The 27,479-nt window shown below is 44.7% G+C and overlaps 2 protein-coding genes across 6 annotated transcripts; one reads left to right on the top strand and one right to left on the bottom strand.

Annotated features, from left to right (window-relative positions):
* Positions 1-8,115, top strand: LOC134008481 (uncharacterized). 5 transcript variants are annotated; one of them, XM_062447879.1, is made up of 9 exons: positions 1-76; positions 1,013-1,096; positions 3,835-4,110; positions 4,204-4,260; positions 4,613-4,768; positions 4,874-5,191; positions 5,929-6,207; positions 6,479-6,573; positions 6,724-8,115. In XM_062447879.1, exons 2-9 carry the CDS (start codon positions 1,066-1,068, stop codon positions 6,784-6,786), a joined length of 1,275 nt encoding a protein of 424 aa, XP_062303863.1. In that variant the 5' UTR covers positions 1-76; positions 1,013-1,065; the 3' UTR covers positions 6,787-8,115. The 5 variants fall into 5 exon arrangements, with proteins under 5 accessions (XP_062303863.1, XP_062303864.1, XP_062303862.1 ...); XM_062447880.1 differs by lacking the exons at positions 1-76; positions 1,013-1,096 and adding an exon at positions 2,746-3,356; XM_062447878.1 differs by lacking the exons at positions 1-76; positions 1,013-1,096 and adding an exon at positions 3,372-3,636 and having other exon boundaries at positions 4,667-4,768.
* Positions 8,116-10,746: 2,631 nt separating this feature from the next.
* LOC134009137 (polyadenylate-binding protein 1-like) lies at positions 10,747-14,481 on the bottom strand. Its single transcript, XM_062448860.1, has 3 exons — positions 13,597-14,481; positions 13,384-13,479; positions 10,747-10,863 (listed from the first exon to the last, which is right to left on the bottom strand). Exons 1-3 carry the CDS (start codon positions 14,479-14,481, stop codon positions 10,747-10,749), a joined length of 1,098 nt encoding a protein of 365 aa, XP_062304844.1.
* Between the last annotated feature and the right edge of the window lie 12,998 nt (positions 14,482-27,479).

The raw sequence follows: 27,479 nt of genomic DNA, 5'->3' as shown, positions 1-27,479 counted from the left end.
GAAGACAAGCACACAACAAGACAGAACACACATACAAGCAGGGCAAGGGACGTAACAGGTTCAAACAAGACCAAAAGTGAGTTGAAAAAGACAATCACACCAATATATATATATTTAAGAAACTTGGGTTCATTAAATATCATTATTTATTAACCAAGTAGCAACTAGCAAACATGTACATCTAGCTTGCTGTGTGTCTTCTCCTAAAGAATCTGCTGTGTAGTCTAGATGTAAGTAGGCCTATAAATTACAAGTAAAAAAGCTAGTCGTTGCTGGTTCAAGGGGATTTCAGGCATAGAGTTGAGAATGTTATTTATTATTAGATTGGATGCCTTTTCAACAATGGATGGACATTGTTTGAAACCGTATGCTTCTAAAGGTTGCTTTCAAAGGAGTTTCAACATAGACTAACATTTCTCGACTAATAGTGCGCTACATGTAGACTAACATACCTCTTTCGCTGAATGTTCTTATTTTCCAATTCATTTAGAAATTATATATACGGTTTAACTGCCTCTATGTTTTCCATGGTGCTTTTTATGTAAGGCTAAACACAAACAAAATTGAAAGCGAAAGTGTAACTTGAGCGCTTCGCCTATTGTATATCCCCTTGAAAATTGATCACATTTGCAGAACCAGTTTAACACTTGTGAAACACGTTTTACATTTGTGGGACACGTTTACATTTGTGGATCGTCATTGGCCTCGTTTTGAGCCCATTATAGCCTACTTTTCTTCAAGACTCATTGAATTTAAGTTGATCAAAAAGAAAGCCTATAAAAGGTACAGTTTAACACGACTGTTTTCGTACTGTGTGACTACTAACCAAGAGTTATCTGTCCACAGTTATTTACTTTACGTAAAGGACTATAGATGAATTTCTATAGTTATTTTCTTTAGTTACCTAATAAAAAAACAACATACATACAACGACATTGTATGAAATGTGCCTCTATAGAGGGCAGTGGGCCATATTTAACAAGTGATTTACTGTAGGCTATCTGTGTTGCAGCCAACCAGGTCCACCACGTGACAGGTCTAGGCTTGCGTTGACTCACCTGTGAAATGGCAGCTGAGCACTCAACAATAGGTTCTGGTACGTTAACCATATTTTCAAAAATCCTTACATTTTGTCTGTAAAAGTGGTTTAGGTGGATGGGTATACAGCTCAGTGGTAGTGCAATCTGACTGCAGGTCAAGTGGTTGCAGGTTCAAGTGCCCACTGTATGGCCATTTTGGATAAAAGTGTCTGCTAAATGGATTAATAATTACATAATTACAGTTCAATCTATTGTGACGTCACGAGAGGCTGGGTCCTGGAGGGGTGCTACATTCCCCGGAGGTGTCTGCAGCCCTGAGCAGCTGTGGCTCCCTCTGCTGGGGGAGCCGGGACCTCCATCCCTCCCTAAAAACGGGGCATTCCCGCACACCTGAAACTGATCAGACCCTGATGACCTAAAGGGTTGTGTTAAAGAGGGAGAGCCACAGTTAGGTGGGCAGAGTGGGGTTTGGTGAAGAGAAGGAGTCCTGCGCCTAGAAGAGGCGCCGTTTACGTTTTTTGGAATCCTATGTAAGATTTAGAAGTTTTTTTGTTAATTCTGAGGATCTTTAATATACCCCTTGTTTTTGTTCGACCCCGGTGTCCTCGCACTATTTTGAGCTGTCTCGCTGAGGGCTTTGTAGCCTCTCGTGGCGTCACACTATGTTTTTGTTTCCCTCAGAGGGTCTTACTCCTCAGTCTGATCTTTGACTTGTACTGCTGGGGAAAGTTGGGGCCGGGAAGAGTGTGGTTGCCGGACACATCCTGGGAGAAGGGAACTGGAAAGACAGAAGCATGTGCGTGAAGAAGCAAAGAGAAGTAGCTGGAAGAACAGTGACTGTGGTGGAAACACCGGGCTGGGACAGAGTGTGAAACGCACGTCCAGCCAAATCAAAAAGGAAATAGTAAACAGTGTGACTCTGTTACCCCCAGGGGAGTGTTCCATCAACGTCGATTAAGGAAAAGCTAGACTTATCTCGCCAAGTCTCACTTACTTTAGCGAGAGTTCCGTTCCATTAAGGTGGCTTATTTTAGTTCTAGCTACGTAACCAAGGTAACTTATACTTCGGAACTAGCCTGATCCGTGTCAGGCTAAAAGTCAAGCTAAACTAAAATGTGTTGCAAATAATTTCAAACAGGTGGAAACAGAATCTCAAAAGACAGTTCCGTCGAGTAAATTCCTGCGCGCAAACCACTTTAGTCCGTGTTCGGAAACGTAAATTCAGACTTTTTGAAGTGCAGACATTAATGATTTAGCTACATGTTTACTTCATCTCCAAAAAATATATTAATTTAAATAAACAAGTTAAGAAATAATGTCACTTTTGTTTTCAAAAGCCATTGGTTAATTGACGTAAAACAAGGACTTAGAAACTAAGCAGAGCGTCTAGACAAGTTACAATCAATTATGGCGTATCCGTTCTTTGACGACCCTGTGGTGGTTGAAGGTGCTCAGATTATACAAAGAGCGTTTATCCCACCAGCCCCAAGGGTCTTCAGAGACAGAAGTAATGGTTCCCTGACCAGTATCTGTGGAAGAAGTATAGGTTCAGCAGGCCCAGCATAATTTATCTAGATAAATGTAATTGTCATTCTTAAAAAAATATACATAAATATATATATATATATATATATATATATATATATATATATATATATATATGAAATAACACTTTAGCAACTCTTAAGGATGGCAATGAACACATAAGAGCAGCCTACCATCCTTTGTAAAAAGTAATAGAAAGGAGAGTAGACTATAATAGTAGAAAGGAAGGTAGTAGACTGCAGTCTATGTAGGTAGGCCTAGACTATGTAGTCTGCTGGAATCACACACAAGGAAGCAAACCCACTGTAGCCAAGCCTTGACACTGTTCAGTCTGTCTGCATCTGTCTATGTCTTTGCATGTGGGACATTCTTGAACGGGCAACTATGCCAGGAAGTTGCCTGTTAGTGGAACGGAACGTTAGTGGAACGGCTTGAGGCTTAAGTCTAAATTGACGTTTACCCAAGTGAGACTTATTCGTGTTAGCGCGACTTGCGTTAGCGACGTTGATGGAACACCCCCCAGGACCCCACGCTCTCCTGCTTGTGGTGCCCTTAGGGGAAGGGATTTCAGCCAATGAGAACAAGTCTGTCCAGGAACACATGGAGCTTTTGTCAGAGAGGGTTTGGAAACACACTATGCTCCTGTTTGTTAGTGAAGAAGAGGATACATTCACTCTCTCCAAACAGGTTATGGAGAGTACAGAAGCAGTTTTGGAGAAATGTGGAGGCAGACATCATGTTCTTTGTGGACCTACAAGTAATCATATGCAGGTGTGTGAGCTCCTGCAGAAGATTGAGGTGATGGTGGAGGACGACACTGCTGAGTTCTTCTTACCCCAAGTGAACTATGAACTGATGGAGAGCAAGATGCCAAGAGAGGTGTCAAAGATTAGAAGGATGTATGAGGAAAAACTTAAACAAAGTCTGGAAAAACAGAAACAAAGATACGAATATCCGCTGAAAAATATGGAGGATGAGCTGAATTTGTATAAAACAGAAAAGGTGCCAAAAGAGGGGTTGAGGAAGAGTAGTCTTGACATTCCACCCACCAGTGAGCATAAATTATTAAAGAAGAGAAGAAACATTTTGAAAAGAATAGAAACATCAAATATGTTGCTTCAAAATCATGAAATGTGCACTATAAAATGTGAACAGCACAAGTTTTGTAACCAATGTAACACAAAACTAACTAGTGATTGTAACAAGCTATTTTATTTCAACCTTTTGTGCTTTTGTTTGTTCTTTCTAGGTAGGGGCAAAGAGCAGGAGACAAAGGATGATCTTGGCCGTCAGAAAGTGGACCTGGAGGTAGTTGGAGATGGTTACACGAAGACGGGCATGACTGTCATGAAGCACTACATCAAGCCATTATTTATGATAGGAGCCCAACATGGACTACTGGGCTCATGTGTTGGGATTGTAGTTGTTATTGTCAGTGTTGTGTTGTGCTATACTGACTGGGAAGCAGTTACAGCAGCAAAAGACAATCCTTCAACCCCAGTCCAAACAACCTCAGCATATGAAAGTAAGCCATGTTTTTGTTCCTGACATTGAAATAAATTTTGTGGCTTCATATTATAAAAAAACAAACTTATACCTGCTCACCAACGCTTGACAGGGTCTTCGAGGGTTTTCGATGGTTCGTGTGTTCTTGTTTCCAACCCAGAGGAGCATGGTAAGCATGTGGCTTTGTGAATCACAGCACCCTCTATGTGACTGCTGTGCATCCATGCCAGTGCAGACCCCAGACAGGTCGTGGCAAATCTAGATTTGTCTGGAAGACAGTTTCGTTAAAATGCCGACCTCTCGGCGACGTTTTGCCAATTGGAAAACGCTCTCCATACTCCATCTTGTCAACGTAACTTCTACACATCCGGCCAACATCTGCCATATTTCTCTGGCATCATTTATGTTAGAATATTCTAACCAGCAGCAAAAGAAACATTAGGGTCTAAGCTATAATCAAATAGGTTTAAATGTATAATTAAAGTAATGTTGTGCCATTTTATAACACATTTCGTCCACAGACCACTTTTTTACAGTAGCAAGGGCAACAAGATGTTCTCTCCCTGTTGCCCCAGGGTTGGCAACATGGTTTCTATATGCAGCATCGGCGCTGTCTGAGGCTGCGTTGATGATAACAGCGCCTTCTACTATAAACAAAATATCGTGGCTGCATGCGCGTGAGCCTATTTTTTTTCTTATGCTTTGTGTTATTTAGGCCACTCTGAATTGATTTGTCCCAATGCTCTGCAATGAACTGTCCATAACTCAATTTCTATCTTCAGGTATGCTTGATTGGGAATCCCAGGCTCAACTGACTCAACTCAGTGTGCAAAAGGGAAAGACTGTCACTCTGGAAACACATGTAGCTGGACTCCAGCCTGACGACGGATGGATCTACAATAAATTGTGGTTACTGCAGGTGAATCCAGGGAAATTACGTTGCACTTTGTTAGATGAGCGGTTTACAGACAGACTTCAGCTGGACTTACAGACCGGATCTCTCACTGTGAGAAACATCTCACTCCACGACGCTGGAGTTTATCAGTTACAAACCGGAGGAGACAAACTGGCTCATCAAACCTTTACTCTATCCGTTTATGGTAAGCTTGGTTTAATTGTTATCAGTCTGAATTATACAATACCTACGGCATTAAAGTATCTGAGTTTGAGTGTAGGTTTATTACTTAAGTACTTGTACTTGGGTTCTTGTTTGAGTAAATTACCTTTCCACTGTTAAGAGGGCAATGCAGCAGGATACCTTTAAAGCACTTTATTCATAACTAATAAATATTGAATAAAAAAGAAATGGTTTAAAAACACCGACAGATGACCACTTTAAGATACGCAAAGAAAGTCCCAAATGTTTCAATTGTCCATAACATTTTGATCCCTAAGGGTAGTGTTACCTATTTCTACATATTCTGTCCATAACCTGTTGCTGTTTTCCTCCTCCCCCCTTTGTACCAAATCCGACTCTAAAACATTTTTTTTTTTAATCAAGTGTAAAACATAACTAAATAACAGTCAAACACATGCACATTAGGAATCAGTAAATTGTCAACAGCTCCTATGAATGTCCTACTTTGACATACTTATTGTTTGAGTATTAGGTTAATTACATGAACACGCACAATGTACTTCCACATTATTCCTATTGCTCACTAGCCTGCACTTATTTCATTTAGTGCATTTCATTATGCCGGAGAAGCACTCATCTTGCCTGTGCATTGTTTGTGTACGTTTCGCTTTAATTTGTCTCAAAGCTGTAGGCTAATATCACCTCCTAGTGGAAATAACTGGCACACTAACTGGCACTCATTTGAATGAAAATGTTCAGACATGGTGTCCGGTCCTGCCATCAGTTACTCCTACCTCCGTCTGTCAGCCAACAACATCTCTTGTACGGTGGAGTGTTCTGTGAAGAACGGGAGAGATGTGACCCTAACCTGGTACAAAGGAGAGGAGAGACTTAACCAGACCAGCAGTCCTGATCTCTCCTCCAACATCTCTCTCCATCTGGAGATGAAGGACCAGGATGGAGACACCTACAGCTGTGTGGCTGAAAACCCCATCAGTAACCAGACAGACAAACTCCACAAGACAGAGCTGTGCCCAGGTCAGTGGCTGTTTCTCTCCATGTCAAGAGAGGCAGATGACAAACAACTAAACATGGAGACTCTGAATCCTCAGTTTTCATAGTAACATCTCTGATGCACTTTATTACACAAATTATAAACATTATAGTACACTGTCATGTCTGCCGGTCTGTTTACTGTTGGTTTTAAAAACGCCTTGTGAGAAAGACAACCATTTAGCACTCACTTTTGACCACAGAACCTGGAAACACTAGTAAAACTCCATGGTTGTGTGTGTATGTGTTTCTTCAGGTCTGTCTACAACCACCAACTTTCACAATCACACTAGGGACCGGGGTGCTGTGGCTGTGGCTGTGATTGTGGCTGTGGCATACAGGAAGTTTAAGGTAGAATATGGTAAAATATTCAACCAATAGAACCAAGTTGAATAATATTTGACAATCATTCTAGTATATACTTGTATTGATGGCACTGTTGATTGCTGAAGGTCTGCATGTGTTCTAGTAAGCAAGAGTTCACGTTGTTGTGTCTCACAGAGAGGTTGTGATGGAGAGGGAACCTCCACGGAACATGACAGTTCTGCCAAGTCTGTCATCTGATGACCAGTAATGCTGTAGGCAAGGAGACACCCTGCTAGCTCTTAAATGCTGAAGAGTTGAGTTGCTGAATTAAGGTTTTTCTAAATGCTTTTCTAAAAAAACAAAAGGAAAAAAACTACTAGAATTTTGAACTGGTTCAATGTTATCTCCTCTCATTACATGCATTTTGTATGCCACTTTGGTATGGTCAACAATTTACATACACTTCCTTTTTGGTCATCATTTGGTTTCCTGTAAATTGCTTTTCTAATGAGAGATAAATACAACATAATGAGTCAACATTTGAATGGTTTTCTCGAGAACAGAACAGAAATGATATACAAACAGACAAATAGATCCTTCATGATTTCTACTGTGCTCGACAACAACAAAAACGAATGCAGCACACAGCTTTGATATCTGTCACTGTTAAATTGGAAGGGGACCAGGAGTCGGATCCAAGTGGAGAACAGAACTTTAATAAGCAGATTCCAAAGGTACAAAGGGATAATCCAATGATGTGGTCAAAACGGGTGTGTCAGTACAGGAACAACAGGTATTGAGGGGCAAATCCACAGGAGCATGGCCAGGGCCATGGGAAGATCCAAGACACTGGGTCAGGGTGCATCGTAACAAGGTCTGTCAGGGTGCCAGTGACAGGTTATACACACGTAGCAAGACTAGAAAAGACTTTGCAAAGTGACTGTGCTGAAAGGCTTCCAGCATTGGCTTCCTGTCCAACAAAGAATTGACTTTACAATCCTGCTGCTGGTTTATAAAGCACTGAATGGTTTAGGGCCTAAATACATTTGTGATCTGCTGCTACCTTATGAACCATCCCGACCCCTCAGGTCATCTGAGACTGGTCTACTTTGTGTTCCAAGAGTCAGAACTAAACATGGAGAAGCAGCGTTCAGTTTTTTCTGCACCACATATCTGGAACAAGGTCCCTGAAAGCTGCAGATCTGCTGAGACCCTCAGCTCCTTTAAATCCAGATTGAAGACTTTACTAATCGCTGTTGCCTTTAATTGAACCAGATTAAAGAATATCAATTTCTGCATCTCCTGCATTTTATTTTTTAAACTGCACTGCAACTTTTATTTTATTTCTTGCTTTTTGAATGTTTTTAATGTGTTATTGAATGTTCTTAATTGTTTTTAAATCGTGTTTTCTTTTGCATTATGTTTTGATGCTTTTAATGGTTTTATGTGAAGCACTTTGAATTGCCTTGTTGTTGAAATGTGCTATACAAATAAACTTGTCTTGCCTATATAGGGATGGGCGAATGATGCCTTGTGAAGCTTTGGACCATCTTAATCAATTGATTAAATCCTTATTTTTAAACTGTTGTTTAGTCTGTTCCTCTCGGTCACACACACTGTTCCCTCCTTCCAAAAAAACAAACCTTTCTCAAGTTCTAGACTTTTTATACTAGATGGCTTAGTCAGACTACGCTCATGCTACAATCATCCCTGTAGTTGTGACAGGCAGCATTCTTTGGGTCAACTGTAGGAAGAATATGGATGACTGGGCTTATGTAGTGTGATTCTCTTTGGCTTAGTTGCCAACAATGGTGTGAGCTGAACTGTTAAAGGTTTCAGATTAAATTTACTTTTTAAAAGGAATGTAGAGAGGTAACTGACAGATGACCATTGACAACCTCATAACACCCAAATATAACATGAGTCAGACACATTTTAAAGGATACCTTAAAAGCTGAGTCATGAATTCCCATACTCATATTAACCCCTGCCTATGGCCTCACATACAACACATGTTAACCCTCGTGCTGCCTTCGGGTCACATGACCCAAAGGTTCATAACGAACCATCATTGTGTTTACCCAATTTTACCCAATACAAAAACAAATAAAAATACTTTTCTTTTAACCTTCGCAATGTGGGGGGTCTGAGACAGCCCGACGGTTAAAAGAAAATGCTTCACTTTGTTTTTGTATGCGGTAAAGTTGTCGCAATACGACGGTGGGTCACAATGACTGATGGGTCAGAACGACCCGAGGAGAACACAAGGGTTAAACCAAGAAAAGAAATAGCAGTTTCATCATGCAGTAGGAATCGCCAAAGGGATTGTGGGGCATTTCCACATACTTTCATAAGAGCATTACAACTCACTTGCAAGAATCCTCCTGATAACTGGGATAACTGGACCATCTAGAGGCTTTACTTAGAAATGCAGTTCATTGCGCAAATGAGACAAGTTTAAAGATTCTCAAATAGGAAGTTTGATAAAGATCTCTTTGGTATGATGTTAATAGATGAAAATAACAACAGTCAAGAGTCAAATAAAATGCAATGAATGTTTAATTAAGGATTAATAATGTATGTGTATTACAGAGTAGTGGGAAACTGATCAGCATCTCCATTCTTCACTGCAGATGCAGCAGCTTTCATGGAGGTGATGTTCTCTGCATGTGAGATTCCACCATAGGTCTTCTCACCCACAGTGCAATCCTTCAAAAAGAAAAAGAAAATGTTCTATGTGCTCAGAACACCAGGAAACCATTGGTAACCAACATGGTATGCACACTGTATGTTTATTATGAATGTAACCATGTTTACGTAATAACAACCGTGAAGATCAACTTAAAGGTTTTACTTTCTTTCCTCTTCCTCTCCTGAAAGCTCTCCTGACAGCTCTCCCGAAAGCCCTCATGAGGCCACAGAAACATCCTCCTCCCTTCTTCTTTGCTTTCTGCCTGGGAGCAGCTATGGAGCCAACATGGCTCTTGGAAGAAACCGCCGTTTCTGGTTGAAGCTCTCTGCTCAGGTGAAGCAGGCTCAGGTCTCTGGCTGCGACAGGCTTGAGGTCTTCACTGGGTGAGAAGAGGAAGAGAAGAGAAGGCCTACCATTAACATCAGAACATATCAAATATTAATACTAATATCAAATATCAGGTTAACTAAGCTCATAAGTACAAAATACTTTGATACAATGATACTAAAAGAGTAAATGACTGTGACTTACATGATCTGCTTGTCTGTCTCTTTCATGTCCAGCAGCAACTGGAAGTCAGTGGTAGGCTGATGCCTATCGGAAGTGTTCATCACAGCCTTGATTTGCTCACCATACAGCTGCAAGAAGGTCTCCCTTCCCACGACTCCCTGGAGACCATCAACAGGCTTCGTCAGGCTGGTCTCAGCTGCAGAAGATTTGAAGTCCTGGCTAGCCTGGTGCAGGGTGGTGATCCTCACAGGTGTCTGGAGGTTAAGCTGGGACATAACCTTGGCCACATTCATCCGGGAGGCACGAAAGGCAGCCATTGCCTGATTGATCTTAGAGTGCAGAGCCTGTGGAGACCCCAGCAGGTGGATCACCTCATCATTTTCCATCTCCAGGAACATACCGGTGAGCTTTTCAGCTAGGTGTGGTTGAAACTTGTGGATGATGCTGATGAGAGACACTCCCAGCTTAGGATTCTGGTAGTGCAGAGGAGTGGAGGCCAGTGTGGAGGCTGTCAGAGGCTCCTTGCCCCACACATAAGCAGAAGGCTAATGGAGGACAGAGGGACACACAATTTAAAATACACCTTTACATACGATACACACAATCCTAGTGCTGCCACTATGTGAAACTGTAATACAACTGTAATACATGTCAAAAGTCATTTTACAAAAGCCAGTACTGTAATTACCTGCTGCATTCCAATCAGGGCCTGAACTTGGACTTGAGCCCTGGTCTGGGACTGGGCCTGAATCTCCATCAGGGTCTGGGCCTTTGTCTGGTTGTGAGCCAGGGTCATGAGCTGGGCCAGAGCAGTCATGCTCAGTTGTCGGTTAGGGTTAGAAACTCCAGGCACAACACACACACCAGGAGAGCTTATCCATGTGTAGACAGCAGGCTGGAAAGAGACAGGGCACATATTATGTTAAATACATACAGTTAGATAGATACAGTAGACACCCAAGGTTTTTGGTGCCACCTTGTGTATCACACATTTAAGATATAAATGTGTGTATGGTTTACACCTGCTGCATAGACACCAAAGCCAGGGTGAAGTCATGGGTCAGGACCTGGGTCCCGGTCTGGATCTGGGCCTGAAGCTGGGTCTGGACATTAGCCTGAGCCAGGGTCTGGACCTGGGTATTAGTCAGGAGATGGACCAGAGGCTGGGTCAGGACCTGCTCGACTTCGTCTTTTTACTATGTGACTGCAGCCTCTACTCACCTGCTGCTTAGAAGGGCATGTCATGCGAGCCTGGTTCTGCTGGAACCAACGCTGGAACCAACGCTTGATCTGCTTGTCTGTCTCTTTCATGTCCAGCAGCAACTGGATGTCAGTGGTAGGCTGATGCCTATCGGAAGTGTTCATCACAGCCTTGATTTTCTCACCATACAGCTGCAAGAAGGTCTCCCTTCCCACGACTCCGTGGAGACCATCAACAAGCTTCGTCAGGCTGGTCTCAGCTGCAGAAGATTTGAAGTCCTGGTTAGCCTGGTGCAGGGTGGTGATCCTCAAAGGTGTCTGGAGGTTAAGCTGGGACATAACCTTGGCCACATTCATCCGGGAGGCACGAAAGGCAGCCATTGCCTGATTGATCTTAGAGTGCAGAGCCTGTGGAGATCCCAGCAGGTGGATCACCTCATCATTTTCCATCTCCAGGAACATACCGGTGAGCTTTTCAGCTAGGTGTGGTTGAAACTTGTGGATGATGCTGATGAGAGACACTCCCAGCTTAGGATTCTGGTAGTGCAGAGGAGTGGAGGCCAGTGTGGAGGCTGTCAGAGGCTCCTTGCCCCACACATAAGCAGAAGGCTAATGGAGGACAGAGGGACACACAATTTAAAATACACCTTTACATACGATACACACAATCCTAGTGCTGCCACTATGTGAAACTGTAATACAACTGTAATACATGTCAAAAGTCATTTTACAAAAGCCAGTACTGTAATTACCTGCTGCATTCCAATCAGGGCCTGAACTTGGACTTGAGCCCTGGTCTGGGTCTGGGCCTGAATCTCCATCAGGGTCTGGGCCTTTGTCTGGTTGTGAGCCAGGGTCATGAGCTGGGCCAGAGCAGTCATGCTCAGTTGTCGGTTAGGGTTAGAAACTCCAGGCACAACACACACACCAGGAGAGCTTATCCATGTGTAGACAGCAGGCTGGAAAGAGACAGGGCACATATTATGTTAAATACACACAGTTAGATAGATACAGTAGACACCCAAGGTTTTTGGTGCCACCTTGTGTATCACACATTTAAGATATACATGTGTGTATGGTTTACACCTGCTGCATAGACACCAAGGCCAGGGTGAAGGCATGGGTCAGGACCTGGGTCCCGGTCTGGATCTGGGCCTGAAGCTGGGTCTGGACATTAGCCTGAGCCAGGGTCTGGACCTGGGTATTAGTCAGGAGATGGACCAGAGGCTGGGTCAGGACCTGCTCGACTTCGTCTTTTTACTATGTGACTGCAGCCTCTACTCACCTGCTGCTTAGAAGGGCATGTCATGCGAGCCTGGTTCTGCTGGAACCAACGCTGGAACCAACGCTTGATCTGCTTGTCTGTCTCTTTCATGTCCAGCAGCAACTGGATGTCAGTGGTAGGCTGATGCCTATCGGAAGTGTTCATCACAGCCTTGATTTTCTCACCATACAGCTGCAAGAAGGTCTCCCTTCCCACGACTCCGTGGAGACCATCAACAAGCTTCGTCAGGCTGGTCTCAGCTGCAGAAGATTTGAAGTCCTGGTTAGCCTGGTGCAGGGTGGTGATCCTCAAAGGTGTCTGGAGGTTAAGCTGGGACATAACCTTGGCCACATTCATCCGGGAGGCACGAAAGGCAGCCATTGCCTGATTGATCTTAGAGTGCAGAGCCTGTGGAGATCCCAGCAGGTGGATCACCTCATCATTTTCCATCTCCAGGAACATACCGGTGAGCTTTTCAGCTAGGTGTGGTTGAAACTTTTGGATGATGCTGATGAGAGACACTCCCAGCTTAGGATTCTGGTAGTGCAGAGGAGTGGAGGCCAGTGTGGAGGCTGTCAGAGGCTCCTTGCCCCACACATAAGCAGAAGGCTAATGGAGGACACACAATTTAAAATACACCTTTACATACGATACACACAATCCTAGTGCTGCCACTATGTGAAACTGTAATACAACTGTAATACATGTCAAAAGTCATTTTACAAAAGCCAGTACTGTAATTACCTGCTGCATTCCAATCAGGGCCTGAACTTGGACTTGAGCCCTGGTCTGGGCCTGAATCTCCATCAGGGTCTGGGCCTTTGTCTGGTTGTGAGCCAGGGTCATGAGCTGGGCCAGAGCAGTCATGCTCAGTTGTCGGTTAGGGTTAGAAACTCCAGGCACAACACACACACCAGGAGAGCTTATCCATGTGTAGACAGCAGGCTGGAAAGAGACAGGGCACATATTATGTTAAATACACACAGTTAGATAGATACAGTAGACACCCAAGGTTTTTGGTGCCACCTTGTGTATCACACATTTAAGATATACATGTGTGTATGGTTTACACCTGCTGCATAGACACCAAGGCCAGGGTGAAGGCATGGGTCAGGACCTGGGTCCCGGTCTGGATCTGGGCCTGAAGCTGGGTCTGGACTTGGGCCTGAGGATGGGTCCAGACATGGACCTTAGGCTGGGTCTCGACCTGGGCATTTTCCTGGGTCAGGGTCTGGACCTTGACCTGGGCTTTGGTCTTGGAGTGGATCTGGGCACTCATGTGCTGCTGATGGTTGGCAAAATGTGGACTTCATTATTGAATATTGTCAAAACATGGAAATAGCACTGGAAACAGCACTAGAAATGACTGTCTTTTTACTATGTGACTGCAGCCTCTACTCACCAGCTGCTTAGAAGGGCATGTCATGCGAGCCTGGTTCTGCTGGAACCAACGCTTGAGCTTGGACTGACGCTCTAACCTCTTCTGGGCGCGGCCAACATAGATCAGCTTGCCGCTAATTTGCATTCCTTTCATGTCATCCACAGCTTTTTGCGCATCCTCGTGCCTCTCAAAGTTCACAAAGCCGAACCCTCGGGACTTGCCATTCTCATCCTTCATGACACAGACGCTCGTGATCTTTCCATACTTGCTGAACACCTCTGTCAGCTTCTGCTCATCCACATCCTGTCCAAAGTTCTTGATGTAGATATTGGTGAACTTTGCGCATGAACCAAAGCGCTCAGCTTGGCGCTCCTTGCGAGATTTGAAGCGGCCCACAAATGCTTTTCTGTCATTAAACAGCATACCGTCCAATCTTTCTATAGATTTCTCGGCAGCCTCCGCGGTCTCAAATTGAACAAAACCATAGCCCTTTGAGCCATTGTTACCACATGCAATCTTGCTCGACAAGATTTTGCCGAAGCCAGAGAAGGTGTCGTATAGATTTTCGTTATCTATTGACGTGTCCAGGTTCTTAATAAAGACTTTACCCACACCGCTCTTTGTCAGGGTCGGGTCGCGCTGGTGGGCCCAAGTTACACGAATCGGAGAGCCATCAGTCAGTTTAAAATTCAAGAAATCTAAGGCGTGCTCGGCATCCACTGACCTCTTGAAGTTGACATAGGCATAACCCAGAGAGCGCTTGTTGACCCTGTCTCTGCAGACGCGGATAGAGTGGATGGTCCCGGCGGGACTGAAGTGGTTGTAGAGCATTGCCTCGGTAACATGTTGGTGTATGTCTCCAACATACAAGGAAGCTTTTGGACGACTAGAAGGACGCTGATTCATTTTTTCTTACTATCTAATTGGAAATTATATCAGGCAACTAGATGACGTTATGTCTAACAAGGTTTTTTAATGCAAAACTGTGGATTCTAAATGCCAAAAGTTCTGTTACGTCATAGATGATTTAGACGATGTTCCACTATAATGCCAGTGTAGTAAAGAAAAAAAAATATATAATATATATATATAATATAAATATATATATATATTATATATATAAATTGTGGTTACTGCAGGTGAATACGGGGAAATTACGTTGCACTTTGTTAGGTGAGCGGTTTACAGACAGACTTCAGCTGGACTTACAGACCGGATCTCTCACTGTGAGAAACATCTCACTCCACGACGCTGGAGTTTATCAGTTACAAACCAGAGGAGACAAAGTAGCTCATCAAACCTTTACTCTATCCGTTTATGGTAAGTGTAGTGAATGACGGGGGTAGTTAGGGGAGCGGTCAAGCGCTGCGCTGACAATTAGACAAGTGGCTGCACCTGTTGAAGGGAGTGTCGAGAGGGATATAAAAGGGAGAAGATCGGTAGGGTGTTGCGTTGGTCTGGGAGCCGTTGTGGTGGATATCGCGGAAATAGAAATACACAGTACGCAATCGGGGGGTGGCGGCGTTCGCAGACCATTTAGGGCTGCCGGCGTGAAGACAGGGCGAGGTTCCTGGCGGTTTAGGGTGATAGGGCTATAGGCGTACCCTTGTCCGCTCCCAGCCTGTGGAGTAGGCTCTCCTGCTGTCTTTGGAGCGGCCTCACAAAGCGCAGACCCCAGGGGAGGGTCTCGAACCCCCGGAGAGTTGAGTATATAGGCCTAGTGTTTTTAAACTCTATCCCTTGTTTGTTTTGTATGTAACCGCTTAGGACCAGTTTTAGGGAGGTCGCATTTTAGTCATAGGGCGGCGAGCTAGTGTACCGCGGGAGGCAACGGCGCTCCCGTACAGTAGAGACACGCGTGACGTTGCGGTGAAGTGTGATAGCACCGTGTGGCCATTGCTTGCCGTGCCCTAAGGGGATTGTAGCGTGGGTGTGTAGGGTGAGACACGTTTGCCGTGCCCCGTGGGGGTGTTTAAATTAGAGGGGCTGTCCAAGTGACAGACACCTAGGTTGGCCCGGTGGGGGGTTTCTGTGTGCGGGGCTCTGACTACTGCCGGAAGATCTGTGTGCCTGGCTCAATGCTCTCTTCTATGAATTCAAATACAGTAACCTTTTTGTATCTTGAGTGTTCCCTCTCCTATGTCCAGCGGTGTACTCGCACTAGCCATTGACTATCTACGCTCCGTAGCGGAGGCAAGGTTTATTACAGTAAGCTTGGTTTTATTGTAATCAGTCTGAATTATACAATACCTACGGCATTAAAGTATCTGAGTTAGTGTAGGTTTATTACTTGAGTACTTGTCCCACACACGTGTGGGGTTCTTGTTTGAGTAAATTACCTTTTCACTGTTAAGAGGGCAATGCAGCAGGATACCTTTAAAGCACTTTATTCATAACTAATAAATATTGAATAAAAAAATGGTTTAAAAACAGACAGATGACCACTTGAAGATACGCAAAGAAAGTCCCAATTGTCCATAACATTTTGATCCCTAAGGGTAGTGTTACCTATTGCTACATATTCTGTCCATAACCTGTTGCTGTTTTCCTCCTCCCCCCCTTTGTACCAAATCCGACCCTAAAACATTTTTTTTTTAAATCAAGTGTAAAACATAACTAAATAACAGTCAAACACATGCACATTAGGAATCAGTAAATTGTCAACAGCTCCTATGAATGTCCTACTTTTACATACTTATTGTTTGAGTATTAGGTTAATTACATGAACACGCACAATGTACTTCCACATTATTCCTATTGGTCACTAGCCTGCACTTATTTCATTTAGTGCATTTCATTATGCCGGAGAAGCACTCATCTTGCCTGTGCATTGTTTGTGTACGTTTCGCTTTAATTTGACTCAAAGCTGTAGGCTAATATCACCTCCTAGTGGAAATAACTGGCACACTAACTGGCACTCATTTAAATGAAAATGTTCAGACATGGTGTCCGGTCCTGTCATCAGTTACTCCTACCTCCGTCTGTCAGCCAACAACATCTCTTGTACGGTGGAGTGTTCTGTGAAGAACGGGAGAGATGTGACCCTAACCTTGTACAAAGGAGAGGAGAGACTTAACCAGACCAGCAGTCCTGATCTCTCCTCCAACATCTCTCTCCATCTGGAGAGGAAGGACCAGGATGGAGACACCTACAGCTGTGTGGCTGAAAACCCCATCAGTAACCAGACAGCCAAACTCCACAAGACAGAGCTGTGCCCAGGTCAGTGGCTGTTTCTCTCCATGTCAAGAGAGGCAGATGACAAACAACTAAACATGGAGACTCTGAATCCTCAGTTTTCATAGCAACATCATGCACTCAACATATATTATAGACATTATACTTTCACGTCTATTTACTATATAGCATAGAAAAACACCTGGTGAGAAGACTTCAAGACAACCTGCCTACCACTCCCTTTTGACAACAGAACCAGGAAACACTAGTAAAACTCCTTGGTTGTGTGTATTTGTTTCTTCAGGTCTGGCTACATACAGCAGCTCTGTTGGCAATCACCTTTGGGGCATCCTGGTTCCTGGACTCCTGGTGGCTCTGGCAGCATTATACTGGAAGTTTAAGGTAGAATATGGTAGAATATTCAACCAAAGTTGAATATTATTAGACAATCATTCTAGTATATACTTGTATTGATGAGGTTAGGGTTGATTGTTGAAGGTCTGCATGTGTTCTAGTAAGCAAGAGTTCACATTGTGTCTCACAGAGAGCTTGGGATGGAGAGGGAACCTCCACAGAACATGACAGTTCTGCCAACTGTTATCTGATGACCAGTGATGCTGTAGGCAAGGAGACACCCTGCCCTAACCTCTGAAATGCTGAAGAGTTGCTGAATGAAGGTTTTGCTAAATACGTTTTACACCTCACTGTGGTCAAGATGTGATCTGAACATTGTGAAAACAACTATTTTTATTTATAGGCTTGAAATGGAAGATTTAAAAAAAAAATAGAATTGTGAACTGCTCTTTGATGACTATCTGCTGATCTCATTACATGCACTGTGTATGTCATTTTGGTATACCAAATAAATCAAGTACTGTATTATTGATTAACAGTAAGATATTGTGAGAAATCAGCTGTAAAACAGCAATTCTTTACAGAGTATGGACAAAAATAAACATGCACCCCTTTTGATCATCATTTGGTTTCTTGTCAAAATGAGTCAACATTCCTCAGTTCAGTCAAGACACTCACGTGATTGATTTCACCATTTATTCATACACGTCAAATGGTTTAACATTGGCGGAATGGATGTACATGGGGAAGCGCTCCCTGCCTTCACTGCAGTATAGGCAGGGAGCAACAAGTTAAATCCCCCACGGGGAGAACAGATAGACCACATGGGGGAGAAGGGGATGGTGGTGGGTGGCAGCAGCAAAGAACACAAGGGGAATCGAGGACGCGTGTGCGTGCATGTGTGCGACTTTATAGCGCCGCCTATCAGGCTAAGCCTATGGGCTGAGAACACGGCAATGGGTGATATTGCGCGCGCTGCCCGAGTTCCATGCCTGAACTAGCTCCGCCCATATATGATCATAGTATCAGATATGATCAGAACAGATATTGTATATCAACATACAAATGCGTTTTCATTTCTACCTTGCTCAACAAAAACCAGGCCAAAGGTTCCTGAGAATTCTAATCATCCTAATGAAAAATTGTCAACATTAAATTAAATGTTTCTGTCCTCACATCATTCAGTGTCTGTGGTTGCAAACCCTGACGAGAGAACTTGAGTTAGAGCTAAGTACAGTTAACATGTTGGAGAAGAATGTGTACTTAGACTACAATAGATGAAGCTTTAATGGTGGGTTATAAAAAAAAAAACTAAACAGAAGAGAAGGGAATTTGAACCTCGCTCAGATGGTGAATGGTGTAAAGAACATAGGGACATGTAGGTGTAGGCAGGGGCGTTTCTAGGATTCAAAGAAGGGGGGCTTAGCCCCATGGGGAGTGGAATGTTTGCGCGCAGAAATTTTTTTTCATGCCCATTTGGGGCCGCTGATATCCATTGTTTCAGACAGTTCATAGATTGATTCAATCAGAAAGTGTGATTTTGCTCTGTAGTTTTGCTTGCATTCAGTATATGATAACACAAGAGACAGAATGTCAGGGTCATAGTGAAATTTGACAACACAAATATGAACTTTTCTCAAATAAAGAGATAAATAATTTTATTTTAAAGGATTGCATCGACAGAGAAAAACACTATAGGACTAGACCCAGGATAGCATTAGAGGCAGATAAAAAGAATACACAAAACTACATTCAAATTATTTCAAAAAAAGAATCCAATGCACAGGAGATTTCAGACAATTTGGACGGGGGTGGTATGGAATCACAGGTTAATGATTATTTAGTGGGTGGAAGCATCAAAGAATGCCTTCTGTTTAAGGGTGGCAAATCGGTCTATCGGTGTGTTGTGACTCAGTCCCCCTAGTATGTCACTTTCAATTGACATGGCTGCAAGACTGTGAAGCCTTTTCTGCCCCATTGTTTTACGCAGCCAGGAGAGCAGCCGACGCAGTGCACTAAAGGACCTCTCACACAGGGGCGGTTTTTTTCAGGCCCTGTAATTAGCCAACAGAATTTTCAAATCTGTAGGTAGTTTCAAAGACGAACATTTGCTATTTGCTACAACTATATTTCGTGACAAAGTATAGTTTAACGTCATAACTAAAAGTGTTCCTCCCTAAAAGTTATATTAATATAGCATGTAATAACAGACATTTAGCGTGTAAGGGCATGTTTATGTAACCCTCCTATTATGTTTGGTGTCAATTTGACCCCAGGCTGTTTTAGCTGTAGCTGTATAGAACATAATCGGTCTTACCATAACAGCCTTTTGATTTCAATGGGGGGGGGGGGGGGGGTGTAATTCAATGTAGAACCGCCACTGCTCTCACAAGAGCAGCTGCTCACAGGCACTGTTAAGGCAACTTGAACGATTGCCTTCAGAGAGGGAAACATGTCTGAATCTAGGAGGTTGTGCACAGCTAGCATATCTCGGGGTGGACATCCAGCCTCTGTTTTGCGGGCAAGGAAGTTTCTGGCCACCAGAGGCCTGTTCCATAAAGCGAGTTTACTGAATAAGCCAGACATATGTCAGTTAGTCTGACTAATTTCTAGTTCATTCGGTTCCATAAAGCTAGCTCAACGTAGTTCAAACTCAGTTATTATGGTAACTTATGCTTCGAAACTAGCCTGGTCCGGGTCAGGCTAATTGTCAGGCTTAGACCGTGTTCTTGCTTAACCAGACGTTCCTGTAACACTGACCCAACGGGAAAACGATGATTTACCACGGACATTCTTATTTTCTTATTGTCATCAGTTCAATATGTACGCTACATTTATAGAAAATCAACTTAAATAGCCTACATAGGCTACAACATTTAGCCTAATGCATTAAACAATGATGAACAATGATTTGATACACACCATAGCCGTTAAATGTATGGCTATGGTAATTTGTGATTTCAAATGTTTAGGCATCAGGCATAGGCCTATATCTCAATCTAAATTAGTATAATTATCATAGCTATATAATTGTTAATAGTAGCCTATTGCAAAAGGAACATAAATCCATAGGACGTCTATCCTCTATTTAGGGCTGCATGCCTGGATGCCTTTTAGTAGGCCTGCATCTACACTACAAAATCGTAGTTCAAGCTCACTAACCATCCTGTCCACACAGGGGAAAAGCAACTCTGTTTTCAAGGTTTGTGAGCTGATCAACTCTGTGCCTGAACCCAAGGTTGTCTCCAACACAAAATCCTAAATTTTTCTCTGTTTATGCATTTTCTTAGCATTTGGTTCTGGGATACTGTGGGTGTGGCACAGGGCCTTGGTTCTCTCATACAGCTCTGTGGCAAATACATCTGTATGTTTGCCCCTCAGTGTGTCACATACAGATTGTTTGCTGATAAAAGCTTCTGCCAGGTCTAAAGTCTCTTTCTGAAGGAACTTGTGTAGTCCTTCAGTTACAGACAGAAGTGTCTGTAACTGTGTCTGCTGCTGCAGCTCGTTTGCAATGGACTGGGCATCAAATGACATTATCTCTGCAAGTGCTAGAAAACTTTCCTGCACTGCACCCTCTGACACGTACCTAACACAATTAGCCAGCTGCTCTGACCGTGCATCCCTTGCCTCATCTGCCATAATGGCATACATTTTGCACTTTGTCATCTCAGATACAATGACACTGGTTACTTCTTGAGCACAACATTCAATCATCTCATTCTGAGATGTTGGCGAGATATAGGTAGCATTTGAGGGAGGGTTATAATTCTGAAGAAAAGGATCAAACTCCTTCAAAAGTACCATGCAAGCAAGAAAGTTGCCTCTGTTGTGCTCTCTTGGCCTTCATCACTGCCACAAAAAGGGAGTCCCTGTCACCCTAACATGGAGGCGACTGCAACAATTACCCTAAGATACTCCCTTCTCTCTAGTATCTCACTTGCATGTGCAGATGCTATCATCTGTGCAACGTTTCCCTGTCGGGTAGTTGCCTGGTAGCTTTGCCATGCAACAACACTGTCCCTATGTGTCTGTGCCATCTCGTGCTTGCCAAAGATAAACAATGCTTTCTTCAAGTTATTGCAACCACTACTGACCAAAGCATCATGTTTGATGTTTTTGCCAAACAATCTACATGGAAAGCAGAAAGCTGCATTATGGTTGACTGAATATTCCAACCAACTGTGCTTCTCAAACCAGCTGTGGTGAAATGACCTGTTCTGAGCACCAAAGCTGTCCTGTGGGTAGCTCTTCAGCTTAACCTGTCTGGGCCCTGTGTCTTTTTCACTTAAATCATTAGTTGCTGCAGCTGCTTGGTCTGTCTCTTCCTCTCTCTGACTTGAACAGCTTCCCTTTTCTGCCTCAGCCTCTCCTTCTGCATGACCCTTTAAGATAATTTCAAACATTGAAACATTAACTGATCGGGGGGGCGTGTCGCCTGAAGGAGCTGAAGCTCGGCCCCCTCGCTGGAAGGCGCCGCCTCTCTCAAGTAAGCAACCTACGACCCAGATAATGGACGCTACGTCAAGCCGAACAAAACAGTATAGAATTAGAATGTATTTGTTCAATGAGTGAAACATACAGATGCATATAAATGAAATATTCCCCTGAGCTGTAACACAGGAGTAAACATTTACAGTAGAGACAGCAGACAGTGAGCTCTCCAACTACTTCTAGCACATTAGCTACCATTTCACCAAAATACCATCATTCTACACCGAGTAGCCTAATATCAAGTTTGCATTAATTATAGCAGAGATACCTCTGGAAAAGTTATCTAGTATAATTATAACTAGAGAGGGTACAATTTCTGGGGATATTGTGGGGTGTGCTTGTGTCGGTTGCAGATGGGTCGTTATTTTTTTACTGACATTTTACAACTGATATAACTGTAGATTTTATATAAAAATGCATACTTATTATTTATGAATATTTGCATAGATTTAAAAGCATACATCATTTACAATTAGCAGCCTCACATAGTTGAAAAGTTCCATCAAAACGAATAAATTGGGCAATCCTGTTTAATAATGGTCCTAACCTCTATGACTTACCCGTCCTTTAAGTTTTCCGCTTGTAGTGATATTTTCATGCATGTAGCCTGCTCATATTGCATTCATTCCTTAATAAAGAACCCCCTTTGAACCAAGCTGATTCTAACAACGCTGTATCTCAGATGGAATCGCAACTTAAACAGTATCATCTGCTAACGGAAAATATGCCCTCCAAAACGTAAATAATTATTCTTGACATGTATTTAGGGGAAAATGCCTAATTCAAAACAAGTTTACTGTAAGTGTTCATTGTCAGTAAGATTAGAACGCAAAATGCGACAATTTGGTCGCAGTCTACAGCACTGCGAAAGGTCAACTGTGCTCTGTTTTTCTCCTACATTCAGACCTGGCCCCGGTAAATTGTAGGCCTACTATGAGCTAGCTAAATACTAGACTACTGCTGTGTGGGAATCGCAGGAGCTAACCAGTCGAAGGGCGTACAAAAATACAGTGTTGCTATCACAGCCTGGAAACATAACTAGCTACATGTTTGGCACCTACATTGTGTTGGTCCTAAACCGTACATACATAGGTCATGTGTGTGTAAAATCTGTAGAAAAGCTAGTGTTTAAGGTAACCTTTACACTGATGTAAAGTGTCTGTGTACAATTACTTTAAAACATGTTAATCAGCCTCTCTATGTGGCTGCAGTCCTGACATGGTGATGTCACAACCTTGTACACAAACAGCTCAACAATTACAAAGGAGATATAAACTAAATGCCAGTAGTTTTTATTGGAATTCTGAACTACAAAATAGAGCATATCCCCCCCAAATCAAATCAAAATGTATTTGTATAGCCCTTTTTACAAGCAATGTCAGAAACTCCAGAGATGGTTGGTGAAAGAGAGGTGCAGAACTTAGCATTCTCATACAGCAGGGAAGTGTCAATGGGTGTTGAAACACCAACATCCAGTGTTCAACTTGGGTCAGTTGGTAAATGTCAGGATACTCAGAGGTAGCCACAGGGCTGGGGATGTGATCGGTGCTGCATCACAGGCCGGGGGGTGAGGAAAGGGACCGGGAACTCGCTGTCGTCTGTCATGGAGTCTGGTTTCCGGTTGGCGACTAGATCCAGCTTTGGCAGACTGTCACAGATCGACGTCCACTGGCGACCAGGTCCAGCGTTGGCAGACCCACGACCAGGCAGATGCTGACTCTCTCTCTGCCGCTGCAGCTAGTTGAGTGAGCAGGTGGCCCCCTCTACTGGTGAATATCCTTCATGCAGGCAAGCAGAAAGCCCTGGAGAGAGCTACAGAGATCCCCCGGAAGAAAGCTTTGATGGACTTTGTCTTTTTCTTCTTCTCCTCTCCTCCGGCAACGGAGGACTCACCAAGGTCTGGACCTGGACAGGAAACACCATCACACAACAGGATATGACATCACACGGAACTTCAGCACTGTGACCTCTCACTTAAAAAAGTGTGTGTGCGCGTGTCTGTGTGTGTGTGTGTGTGTGTGTGTGCACATTCATGTGTGTGAACTGGTGGGAGGGCCAACTAAAGTGGGAAAGCCTAAATGAGCCAATGTGCAGTCAGGATCTTACGTTCAGAGCTGAGGGGAGACACTTTGTTGGTCTTAAATATCCTGCTTCTCTTTCTGCCCTTGGCAGCCGCAGTCTGTCGATCCTTGATGGACGTCCTCTCTTTCTTCTGGGTTTGGAAGTGAGAGCAAAGACACACAGAATCATTGAGATTGTCACATGTCGTCCCTTCTTATCGCTGACTCAGCTCAGGTCAGTTCTACCTAGTGCCAGTGTGTGGTGTTGTTTTCAACTTACCAGTGTGAACCATCTCCGGAGGATGGGGGGGGTCGGTCTTTCCGAGCGGCCCCAGATGATCTCCCTATGGGCTGGGGGCCCGAGCCATGGAGCCCCTGGAGGTGGAGGAGCTGGAGGAGGAGTAGAAGGATGAAGAAGAGGATTGGGTCCCACCGGCCTTTTCCAAGCCAGCAAACTCCATCTCAAGTCCTTCATCCAAGCTTGTGTTTGTGATGAAGGAGCTGTAAATTCCACCGGCCTTTTCCAAGCCAGCAGACTCCATCTCAAGTCCTTCATGGTCATCATAACCATCCCGCGTTCCTGCGTCACGGTGATGATGACCAGCAGGATCATCAGAGTCCTCTTCCTCCTCGTCCAGGTCTGGGCATCCATCTTGACCCTAGTCCCAGTCCTTGTCCCAGTCATGGTCCACAGTCATGTCCTCCTCCTCCTTAGAGGAGTCCTGGCCCTCAGTCAAGTCCTCATCCACCCTGAGCAGTTTGGAAAACATGGCCCCAAGATGGTGCATTAGTTTGGGCACCAAGTCGTTCTGGCAGGAGTAGAGGGCTTCTGGGAAACCCAAGATTTCGTCCAGGAAGTAAGTGAGAGTGAGAGAGTGAGAGTGAGAGTGAGAGTGAGAGTGAGAGTGAGAGAGAGAGAGAGAGAGAGAGAGAGAGAGAGAGAGAGAGAGAGAGAGAGAGAGAGAGAGAGAGAGAGAGAGCACACCTTCAGTTTCTTCAGGTATGTTTTCCCTGGGGCTCCCTCTGTGTCCTGGGGGAGGAAGGCTTCCACCAGGGCATATAGCTGGAGCATGCAGCAATCTGGACCCTGGGGATGGGGAGGAGGGGGTGGGGGAGGGAGAGGAGGGGAGGGAGGGAGAGAGCAAGAGAAGGAGGGGGGCAGGGTCAAACAGTGGCTATCTAGACATGGTGAGGTCACTGCACCTCTGTGATGCAGGACTGGGGAGGCAGGGCACTTACTTTGAAACACGACTGGCGATAGCCAAACACGATCAGGCGCAGCAGAACCAGCTCAATCACCACATCTATGATGCTCAAGTGAGGAATCTGAAAATAGTTCCCACAAGTTATTAGCTAGCTCTTAGACTCTCACATCTCTGATTCTGATGAAGTTAGATGAGATGAGAGGAGATGTGAGGTGTCCAGGTCATTAAACTGTCCATATTGCCTGGGCTTCGAGGCCAATTTGTGCTTGACAAACAATGTCAGTCAGACAAGTTTGCTGCCACAGACAAGTGTCTCGCACCTTCTAGACTGTGTAATGTCACAGACCCCATGCCCAAATGTAAACATTGAGACTGCCTTGCTCAATAAAGATGTTGTGAGCTTGGCACATTTTTATGAGCATGAACTGACCATAAGGGGGGGGGGGGAAATATTTCCTCCTCTCTTCCTCCTTTCCTGCCCTCCTTTCCCCCCACCATCCATCATCTCCTTTACCTCCTCTCCCCTCCCTTTCTTCCCCTTCCCCCTCTCGTCCCCCTCTCCTCACCGACTCCGCTGCCAGCTCCTGCATGATGGAGTCTAGGTGGGCGTGGTCTGAGGCGTACTCCCTCAGCCTGGTGTATTGCTGAAACAGCTGCTCTTCATCCTGGAGAACACAGACACAGTCACACACAGACCCCATGTTTTCGAAGGCGTGTTAGATTTATCTCCAAGTTAGCATGTGTGTAGACTGTTCAAGTGGTGACACCCTACCAGGGTGACATATATCAAGGTCACCCAAAGTCACTGTTGGTGGGGAGGGATAATATGTCAGATACCTTTTGTGCTTCGGTTGCCAGCCTTTCTAAAAGCCAGTGAGTTGCTGCCAACATGAACTCTCTGCTGTCAGTAAACAGCGTCTGGGGACAAACATGGATGATCAGGATAACTAGCTAAAATAATCATTACTAACAGCACACAGGAGTTAACTACCTAGCATTTTATAGAACATCAACACACAGGAGCTAGCTTGATAGTAGACTACTCACAGTGAAGGCCTGCCTGAGAGCTGCCACCTTGTAGGACAGTTGGTCAACTGTTCTGTCTCTCAAGTAGTACCTATGGAGATACATCAGTCAAGTTAACCTGGACAAGCTAACTACAGAGCAATGAGGGAAACCTTGATAAAATGCATTCCTGTGCATACAGTAGTATTTATATCATCTATCTAGAAGAACCATGTGTATGGCGTGTTGTCAAATGTAACAATTAATATGTGCCTGTTAAGGAATTGTACTAACTTGAGGAATTCCATTTCATTTTCCCATTTCGCAGGGAAATTGGTCTCATGATCCCAGTCCTGGTCCTTGGTCCAGCCCTCATCCTTCTCCTCCTCAGAGGAGTCCCGGTCCTGGCCCTGGTCCTTGGTCCAGCCCTCATCCTTCTCCTCCTCAGAGGAGTCCCAGTCCTGGCCCTGGTCCTTGGTCCAGCCCTCATCCTTCTCCTCCTCAGAGGAGTCCCGGTCCTGGCCCTGGTCCTTGGTCCAGCCCTCATCCTTCTCCTCCTCAGAGGAGTCCCAGTCCTGGCCCTGGTCCTTGGTCCAGCACTCATCCTTCTCCTCCTCAGAGGAGTCCCAGTCCTGGCCCTGGTCCTTGGTCCAGCACTCATCCTTCTCCTCCTCAGAGGAGTCCCAGTCCTGGCCCTGGTCCTTGGTCCAGCCCTCATCCTTCTCCTCCTCAGAGGACTCCTGGCCCTGGTCCTTGGTCCAGCCCTCATCCTTCTTAGAAGGGTCCCAGTCCTGGCCCTGGTCCTTGGTCCAGCCCTCATCCTTCTCAGAGGGGTCCCAGTCCTGGCCCTGGTCCTTGGTCCAGCCCTCATCCTTCTCCTCCTCAGAGGGGTCCCAGTCCTGGTCCTCCTCCTTGGTCCAGCCCTCATCCTTCTCAGAGGGGTCCCAGTCCTGACCCTGTTCCTTGGTCCAGCCCTCATCCTTCTCAGAGGGGTCCCAGTCCTGGCCCTGGTCCTTGGTCCAGCCCTCATCCTCCTCAGACGGGTCCCAGTCCTGGCCCTGGTCCTTGGACCAGCCCTCATCCTTCTCAGAGGAGTCCTGGCCCTGGTCCTTGGTCCAGCCCTCATCCTCCTCCTCAAATGAGTCCTGATCCTGGGAGAAAGACTCCTCCTCGCAGGTCGAGGTGTTTCTGGACCCCCAGGAGGTTCTGGCTGTGGTGCGCAGAATCCCATCTGGACCCACGACCATGCTGGCCTCCATGATGGAAACATCAGTTTGCTAGTGGACAGAAAGGAGACACACACACCTTTAACATTGAGTCCTAAAGGGATGATTCAGCTTGCTGGGATCAAGTGTGGTGGGGAGGTTCTATCTATCCTAGTGTTGCAGTTCTCACCCCTTCGTCAGCCAGAACCGGGGAGAAGTCAGTCTTAGAACATACATGAGACTGATACTGTCTCACCTGTCCTCCAATGAGCTGTAGGGGAAAGGAGATACAAGGAAGAGGATGAGTGACAGAGTGCTGCGTAACTGATCTGGAGTACAGGCTTCAGATACAAGCCTGAACAGGAAAGTCACACTGTTGGCATCTGTCGCACTTCAGGAAATCTTAC

Source organism: Osmerus eperlanus, chromosome 22, assembly GCF_963692335.1.
Source record: "Osmerus eperlanus chromosome 22, fOsmEpe2.1, whole genome shotgun sequence".
NCBI lineage: Eukaryota > Metazoa > Chordata > Actinopteri > Osmeriformes > Osmeridae > Osmerus > Osmerus eperlanus.
The sequence above is the reverse complement of the archived record's forward strand: the minus strand, read 5'-3'. Positions and strand labels throughout refer to the sequence as shown.